Source organism: Euprymna scolopes, chromosome 12 (genome assembly GCF_053919585.1).
Source record: "Euprymna scolopes isolate OS-2025 chromosome 12, ASM5391958v1, whole genome shotgun sequence".
Classification (NCBI taxonomy): Eukaryota; Metazoa; Mollusca; class Cephalopoda; order Sepiida; family Sepiolidae; genus Euprymna; species Euprymna scolopes.
Genome location: NC_136493.1, coordinates 74,140,549 through 74,150,524, shown reverse-complemented (window position 1 = coordinate 74,150,524; position 9,976 = coordinate 74,140,549). Strand labels below are relative to the sequence as shown.

General features: G+C 35.9%; 1 protein-coding gene across 3 annotated transcripts in view; it reads left to right on the top strand.

Annotated features, from left to right (window-relative positions):
- LOC145291335 (peptidoglycan-recognition protein SC2-like) overlaps positions 1–8,988 on the top strand; it is a 65,385-nt gene extending 56,397 nt beyond the window's left edge. For all 3 annotated transcript variants that reach the window (XM_080137090.1, XM_080137091.1, XM_080137092.1), the window contains one exon: positions 7,865–8,988. In XM_080137090.1, the coding sequence (XP_079993216.1) occupies positions 7,865–8,070 (206 nt within the window). In that variant the 3' untranslated portion in view covers positions 8,071–8,988. The remainder of the gene's footprint in view (positions 1–7,864) is intronic.
- Positions 8,989–9,976: the final 988 nt, after the last annotated feature.

The window sequence follows — 9,976 nt, the reverse complement described above, 5'->3', positions numbered from 1 at the left end:
CGCACGTCTTGACAAATATTTGTGGATATTGGGTTTAAAGACGACCATGTTGTACTCTACATATAAGTTGTCCCGTGATAATGTCTTCTATATGCAATTGCTAGAAATAAACACTATGAAAGCAATTCTATTTACTTTTCGACAAGTTCTTGCTAAGAATATTTTACAGGGATGAACTATAGATTGGAGCTCAGCTTAGCACATTTCGTAGTAATTACGATAGAGTACGGAAAGGTTAACAACGTATCTTTTGTAAAATAGGAACTTCATAAAAGAGATCATCCTCCACTAGTTTTTGAAGTCCAGTTTTTAATCTGTAATGGCAGGAAAAAAGAGTGTTCTGAAAGGTATCTCTCCAAATGTTGCAATAGTATTTAATATTTAACATTAGGATTACCACTTACGGAAAGGATTCAACACTTAAATGTCTATTTCAAAATAATTTCGTTGAACGAATGTTTAAATTGAAAGCCAAACAAAATACTTAATAAAGAACAAAACAAAATCTTCAACAATGCACTGTGTGTGTTCATATAACAGAAAGACAGGAGTGTGTATAAAGTAAGGAAAGAGTCGTGGCTTGAACTGAACATATACTGATGATTCTTTTCTTCTTCCTTAATGCTCGATATACCTTTCGTAAAACTTTTGTATTCCACAGATCGTAATCCAATAAGGATTGTAGAAGGCGAGTGTGTAATGTTAAAGAAATAGAAAAAAAAAGGGGAATTGAAGAAGCTTAACGGCCGACATTTTATTTGGAGTTTGTGGAACGCGAGGATATTAGACGGAAGATACTGAATTGAGGAGATCTATAAAGTCGAACTGAATGCGAAAAAATGAGGAACAATGAAAGCAAATAAATGATAGAACCGACAAAAGACGGGTCTCGCCGTGAAAATAAAAATAATGTGGATTTAAAGATTATTGACCATGGTTGAAGTTTTTTGAAGGATTTTAGAAGATACAATGTTTATTGCTGTTATTCGCCCTTGTTTAATTCATTTAGTTGTATCTATTTTTTCAATTATAGCATCTTGTGTATTCCACACCGTAAAACTTGTGTATTCCACATCGTAAAACTTGTGTATTCCACACCGTAAAACTTGTGTATTCTACACCGTAAACTTGTGTATTCCACATCGTAAAACCTGTGTATTCCACACCGTAAAACTTGTGTATTCCACACCGTAAAACTTGTGTATTCCACATCGTAAAACTTGTGTATTCCACATCGTAAAACTTGTGTATTCCACACCGTAAAACTTGTGTATTCCACATCGTAAAACTTGTGTATTCCACATCGTAAAACTTGTGTATTCCACACCATAAAACTTGTGTATTCCACATCGTAAAACTTGTGTATTCCACACCGTAAAACTTGTGTATTCCACATCGTAAAACTTGTGTATTCCACATCGTAAAACTTGTGTATTCCACACAGTAAAACTTGTGTATTCCACATCGTAAAACTTGTGTATTCCACACAGTAAAACTTGTGTATTCCACATCGTAAAACTTGTGTATTCCACGCCGTAAAACTTGTGTATTCCACATCGTAAAACTTTTGTATTCCACACCGTAAAACTTGTGTATTCCACATCGTAAAACTTGTGTATTCCACACCGTAAAACTTGTGTATTCCACATCGTAAAACTTGTGTATTCCACACAGTAAAACTTGTGTATTCTACACCGTAAACTTGTGTATTCCACATCGTAAAACCTGTGTATTCCACACCGTAAAACTTGTGTATTCCACATCGTAAAACTTGTGTATTCCACATCGTAAAACTTGTGTATTCCACACCGTAAAACTTGTGTATTCCACATCGTAAAACTTGTGTATTCCACACCATAAAACTTGTGTATTCCACATCGTAAAACTTGTGTATTCCACACCGTAAAACTTGTGTATTCCACACCGTAAAACTTGTGTATTCCACATCGTAAAACTTGTGTATTCCACATCGTAAAACTTGTGTATTCCACACAGTAAAACTTGTGTATTCCACATCGTAAAACTTGTGTATTCCACACAGTAAAACTTGTGTATTCCACATCGTAAAACTTGTGTATTCCACACCGTAAAACTTGTGTATTCCACATCGTAAAACTTTTGTATTCCACACCGTAAAACTTGTGTATTCCACATCGTAAAACTTGTGTATTCCACACCGTAAAACTTGTGTATTCCACATCGTAAAACTTGTGTATTCCACACAGTAAAACTTGTGTGTTCCACATCGTAAAACTTGTGTATTCCACACCGTAAAACTTGTGTATTCCACATCGTAAAACTTGTGTATTACACATCGTAAAACTTGTGTATTCCACACCGTAAAACTTGTGTATTCCACATCGTAAAACTTGTGTATTCCACATCGTAAAACTTGTGTATTCCACACAGTAAAACTTGTGTATTCCACATCGTAAAACTTTTGTATTCCACATCGTAAAACTTGTGTATTCCACACCGTAAAACTTGTGTATTCCACATCGTAGAGAATTCCATTTCAACTAAATCTTTCGATCTTTCGATAAAATATAGATATTAATGTCTGACGTTTGGATAATAATACGAACATGTCTAGCCGTAACTAACCATATTGACTGTAGAGGATTGTTTCAGGAGACACGGGCATTTTGGAGCAGTAGAATGACGAAACGATTTTACCGACTTTGGCAAAATATTTTATTTCAGTTTTCTATCTCGGATATGGATGGACATTTAGTCCTAACATGTTTTTCAAGTCGGGGCAATTCATTTCAACTTAGGCAAATAAGGATTTGAGTGCCTGTGGTAATAGAAGGGAAGCTTGGTTTTAGTGATATTAAAGTGACAGTCGACATTTCGCATTGCACAATGTGCTTTAAATGGAACAAGAAAAAGAAAGAAGCAACCCTAGTAGAAGTTAGTGTCTCCAATGATGCTGGGGTTAAACAGAACTGAGAGAGAAAAGAAAACGAAATACCAAGGTTTTATGTGTGACATGAAAAGAAACTGGAATCTTAGGAAGATTTCTATCATTCCAGTTATTATAAAAGCAACTGGACTCATGAAAAATATTTCAAAAACTACCTGGCAAATATAATAGGTGAGGCAATTGTTTTTTTGTTTTTTTATTACATTTTCACCCCAAACAAGGCATATTGCCACTTTGTTGTAGGGGGCTACTATCAGGGACATAGGCATCAGGGTACTGTGTAGGGAGTTGGGCAGCAAGATGTCGGTTCACGTTGCACTTAGACTTCTGTATGTGTTGGGAAAGCAGGGACCCGGCAGGGAATTCCAAAGTCTAGCTGTTCTGTGGAAGAAACTACTGGAGTAGAAGGCTCTCTTACATCTAGGGATCTCTACGGTGAAAGGGTGGGATTTAGCTGCTTGTCAGATGTATCAGGGGTATTTACGTCGAGGGGGCACAAGTGATTGCAGTTCGTCATAGCATTCACCGTTAAAGTACTTGTAGAAAAGGCAGATGGAACAGGGGCTGAAGTTTATATGACAGTTCAGGACCTATCAGATTGTCAAGGAGCGAGAGACTAGTGGTAGATGCACCAGCCCAAATATGACAACAATACTCCATACATGGACGAATTGTGGCCTTATAGGGGTATAGGATACTTTCGGGCGTTAGTATCTTTCTAGCACGGTAGAGAGAGCCTACCTCCTTCGCAGCGGTCCTGGCGATACTCTCGATGTAATGGTTCCAATTCATGTTTCCTGAGAGCGTTAGGCCAAGAAGTTTAAAGGATGTACTTTCAGATAAAGAGTCATTGGCCATTGCTATTGGTGATAGAGAAGGTTTCTTGTAATTATTGAAGGAAACGAGTTTAGTCTTGGCAGCATTGAATGTGACCATCCATTTATGTCCCCATTTCACTACAGATCGGAGGTCATCCTCTAGTGCTTCTACCATTTCTTTAGATATGTGTTAATTTGTTTTCCTGTCGTGTCTGTTATAGAGTGTGGTGTCGTCAGCATATATTCTCATCTCACAGGCAATTTTGTCAGGGAGGTCATTTATGAATAATAGAAATAACAGAGGTCCCAGGATAGACCCCTGAGGCACTCCCGCATTTATATCGTATTGTTTAGATGTACAACCGCCGAGGACAACCTGGATTTTTCTCTTATCTAAGAAGGATTTAATTATGTCATGTATTCTTCCAGTGATACCATATGATCTGATTTTCCCGAGAAGACCTTTATGCCATACCCTGTCAAAGGCCTTAGATATATCTAGAGTTACCGTTCTACCCTCCCCCGCTTTGTCCAGTGACTGGTATATACGTTCTGAGATTTCTGAAAATGATCTTTCGATTAAAAAATATGAGATAGCGGGTGAATGTTTGGCATTCAGTAGGATGCCCTTTCCCAAGCTGGGACAACCTGATGAGAAAATCTAATATATAAAATAGAGAAGTGAACCTTTCTACCAGTCCTTTGATATATCCAGAGTTATTACCTTAGAAACGAAGCTCCATCTCCATCGTTAGATTCACTGGTCATATGCGATATTACAGTCATAACGTCAGCTATTGATCTTGCAGGACGAAATTTACATTGCTTGTCACTTTGGCTGTTGTGATTTATTACTGTTGGATTCCTCACAGATTCAAACAATTCATGAATGAGACGGATCGATTTGTAATGAGACGCATTAGACCAATTTCCAGTACTTTTCAATATTGGGCAGATCGACAAAGTTTTCAAATGAGATGCAAATCGATTTTAGTATAAACAACGATTTAAAAACTTTGTCAATATAGCAACACGTTTTAGCAGCAGATTATTAAACACAAGAACCACTTTCTTTGTTGACATCATGGTTCTCAATGAGTTTGGTAACATCCCTTACCATCAGTTACCTTTTAGAGTATTTTTCGCCATAGTGGGACATACTGAAAGTAGATGGCTCTTCGTAAAAAAATACATTTTATGCAAGGTTTCTATGGAAAGAGTTTGACTTTATCAAATGCTTAAGAGATCTAACCATTAATGATGGTTGGAATAGAAAAAAGTATGCTCTTTCATTACAGTTCCTGTTATTTTGGGGATTTTATTTCAGCATCGGATACGCGAGTGGGTTTGTCGAATTCTAGGTCAGCTGATATGGATAGGAAAAATGACAAAAACATGCTTTATCATCAGCGTTGTTAGAGAAGACTACTTAACAATGTGAACATTAAAGTTACCATAAGTATGCATGTTCAAACGGAGATTCGCTTAATGGCAGCGATTCCTTACGTGGGGACGATAAAAGATGAAAGAATGCCCTCAGTAGATGAAATATCCCCCTGATGTTCACACAGATTCAATGTCTATGGCGATATCAAAGATCCTGTTTTGTAGTCATCTATATGCAGAAAAGGCAAAACGGCCGCGCGCATTTTTGTATGTCCCCAAAAGGCTTTTTTTCGCTGGGGTTCTCGACGAGGTTACATTTATTTAAAAGTTTCCTTATACTTCCTAGATATTATTGAAATATGTGACACATAACGGTCGTCAGTTCGTTGTTTGCGTCGGCGAACAGAAGATAATTTTGATGGATCAGATATTGTAACTATTTGGTTAGCCTCCTCTTAAAATATTAAATAGCATTTCTCAGATTCGAAAACTGACGTCGTCTCTACATTTATTTTGATTTACTTTTAAAAACTTCCATCTATTCCGTCCTTTCGCGCGTTTCTCTTTTTCGTATAAATAAAGCGAAACTAATCGAAGCGAACACGTTCGCCGGCCTTCTCGGCGGTCCGCCCAGAAAGGCAATTAGTTTGGATCAATGTGGGGAAAACCCTTCATATCAAACAATTGCTATTCATTTGGACACTTCCAGAGCCCCCCCCTTCACACAATGTTGGGAAAACAAATAAATAAAACGGCAGAGGGGGGCAGCATAACTGGCCTGCAGTCAGACGTTTATTTCTGCGCCTGCGTGAACTCATTCACTTCTGCAAGTCAACTTTTTGATTGATATCACTAAGTTTGAACGATTTCCAATTCCTTTGGCGTCATAGCGTAGAGGTAAGCTTTTTCTTTCACTTTCTTTTCCACCTTCGCGTCACGGGTTCGAGCCTGTCTGCTTTCTTGAAGTTTTACATTTGGATTTTACCGTCACTGGATTTTTTATCTTCCACCAGACTATCCATTCGTGTGTAATCACCTTTTTCTTTACAATATTTTCTCTGCATCACTTATATATATATATATATATATATATATATATATATATATATATATATATATATATATATATATGTATATATATATACATATATATATATATATATATATATATATATGTATATATATATATACATATATATATATATATGTATATGTATATGCATATATATATATGTATATATATATGTATATATATATATGTATATATATATATGTATATATATATGTATATATATATATATATATATACACGTGTCAATGGATATATATATATATATATATATATATATATATATATATATTTTTAAAATATAATTATCCACTGACGTGTCAATGGGAAAATTATTCCCAATAAGGATTTAGGTAAAAATGCACTTTCGTATAAATACTTGAATTCATTCAAGACTGTATCGTTGACACAAACAAATAAAAATATCTACATAAAAGTGATACGTTTAGTAGTCCTGCGAGGTTAGCCGCGTGGTAGAGGTTTAGGCTTCTTATCACGAGGTGCCGATTTCGAATCTCGCTAGATTCAGCCACTCTGATGAGTCGTGGACGACGAAACACGTGTCAATGGATAATTATATTTTAAAAATAATATATATGCCGCTCCCCATTAAGGGGGTACCAGATTGGTCCATGGCACAAGCACTTAGGTAAAAATTCACTTTCGTATAAATACTTGAATTCATTCAAGAAAGTATCGCTAACAGAAACGAATATAGAAAAGATATAAACACACATTTTTCGTGAAAATGCTTACACACACACACACACACACACACACATATATATATATGCTAACCTATGATATATTTTTATAATGGTCATCCTCTGATGAAAAAAAAACAAATATTTGAAATCCATGGATTAAGGATTTTTCATTATTTTAATTTCTTGTTTTAATATGATGGTTTAATCAATATTGTAATTTTAATCAATTTTATTTACGTCATCTTTTTTTCTATTTCTTTAATGGCTCCATCTAGCATATTGAGCTTTTCATTATCTTTATATGTTCAAATTTTTAAGATACCATTTATATCTATCCACACACACACACACACACACACACACACACACACACACACACACACACACACGCATATATATATACATATATATATATATATATATGCGTGTGTGTGTGTTTGTTTGTGCGTGTGTGTATATATTTCTCAACATTTTGTTTGTGTGTGTGCATATTTGTCAACATTTTGAACCGAGAGAGAGACTTAGCTGTCGTACAAAGCTAAGACTCTGTAACATCATCTGTATATAGATACTCCCTCAGGCATTTGTCTATTAAAATTGTTCTGTGGCGATGGAAGTCAATTTTGGGCTCATGGACTTTAAGTGTTTGAGGGAGTGGCACTCGTCTGACAAGACGTTGCAATCATCATACTTGTATGTGTGTGTGTCTGCATGTTTTATATCTTAAACGTTTCCATGTATGAAGTATATAGTATTCGATTTGTGTCTTTAATGATTGAAATCAATTTTCTTAATGAAAATTGATGCTATGCTTTACTTCCATAACATTTTTAAGTCAGAATTTGCATTTTCTCTTGTAACAAGATACATTTTATTATGTTGAGGGGTTTGTTTGTAAAAACATGATGTATTTAGTAACCAATTACTACATTTACTCTTTTCGTTTATCTTTCTTCAGGGATCTGTGTTATTGGAAACTACTCGTCATCAAGACCAAACTGGCCTTCTCTCATAGCATTGAAACGCCTGCTGTCTTGTTTAAAAAACAACAAAAAGCTGAAGAACGATTACAGTTTAAAGGGTCACCGAGACCTGAGTCCCACTAAGTGTCCAGGAAAGTACCTATACAACAATATCACACATTGGCCCCATTACAAATATTAAGTACAGGGCGAAATTTATTCTGCTCTCAACGTCCTATGCTACTTTTTTAACAATTAATTTTTTGTTCTTTCCTTCTTTTATTAACATTGTTGGACACTAAGATTTTATGTTTTGAAATGTTTCAGATAATTTGGATTATTTGGATTATTCTCACAAACGTCTCGCATTAGATGTCACAATGTAACCTTTATGGGCACCTTGTCGAACTCGACAATCTGTACAAAACTTAGAACGGAAGTATTAATTTAATGCATGCGGGTAGTTTGTTCTCGTTCCATCAACCATAACCGATTAGAAGTCTTAAGTAATTTTTAATTGTATTCTTAGTATAGTCTGTATTGAGGATTTGACTTTTAACTTCGATAATATTGTCACATTGTACAAATTATGACTTAGCCATTTGCCTGTGGCACAGAAGAGAAAAGCGCTAACGGATAATCAGTTCCACGTGACAGTATTATGGGGGTTGGAGGTTTAATCCTCAGTACGAGCGATACTAAAATATCAAGACTTTCATATTTTCATAGAACAAGATCAAGTTATCGCCGTCGGGATTCCGTTCGTAATTCCATATAGATTCCTGAGTTCGACATAAAGATTACCAGGTTCGACAATGTACACCTGAAAAAAGTGGAAGGTTACATCGGCCGAAACGTTGTGAGAACATCGATCCACATAATCTAAACTTATTCAAACTCTGTTGTGCTATCTAATCTATTAATGCACACTTGTTAAACATCAGTTATTAATATCTACACATTTTGTTTTACGCATTGTGACTAGTTGCTTTGTATAATTAGCGTGACGAGATCGACAACAATTATTAGACGCATGATTAATTTTTAAGCGTCACGTATTTTCGTCTGTAAATTTTTTGTCTATTGAATAAAAATGATCTTTATTGCGTATGTTTCAAAATTCATTGTGTCCTGTTTTCCTTTCTCGGCCATCTTTAATGTTATTGTTTCGTCATATCGGCAAATAAATCAATTCAAATATCGTTTTACTAAGAATAATTCTTGACATCTTGAAGATTATGACCGTAGTGGTCGGTCATCATATATTGACAACGATCAATTAAGATCTTTATTCGTAGCCAATTCACGCACAACTGCTCGAGAACATGCTTCTGAATTAGACGAACCTATACGATGATTTCCAACCAGTTGAGAGAGATTGGAAAGACAAAAAACACTTGATAAATGGGTGTCTCCAAATGCAAAGATAACTAATAGAAACGCCGTTATGAAAAGTTATCTTCCCTTCTTTTACATAACAAGAATAACCCCTTTCTCGTCTGGGTTGTGATTTGCGATGAAAAGTGGGTTCTTTATGACAACCGGCGATGCTTAGCTCAGTGGTTAGACGCCGATGAAGCTCCACGACACTTCCTAAAACTAGAGTTGCGACAAAAAGGCCATGCTGACTGTTTGGTGGTTTGTAACCGGTCTCATCCATTGCATTTTTTTAATGCAAGCAAAACTATTACAGTAGAGAAGCACTGTCAACAAATGGATGAAATGCATCAGAAACTATGACAACAACACCCAGCATTAATCAACAGAAAAAGCCCAATACTCCTCCACAACAATGCTCGACGGCACATTGCTAAACCAACCCTGCATACGTTTAACGAACTGGGCTACGAAACTCTGCCTCACCCGCCATACTCTCCAGACCTCTCACCTACCGACTACCACTTTTCAAGCATCTCGACAGTATTCTGTGTGAGAAATGCTTCAAACACCTATGCCATATCAAAAACGCCTTCAGCGATATCATCGCCACCAGAACGCAAGGTTTTGACATTACTGGCATAAACATACACTTTTGCATTGGCAAAAGTGTGTTGATTCTGATAGTGCTTATTTCGATCAATAAATTTTGTTTGAGTCGAGATATGTTC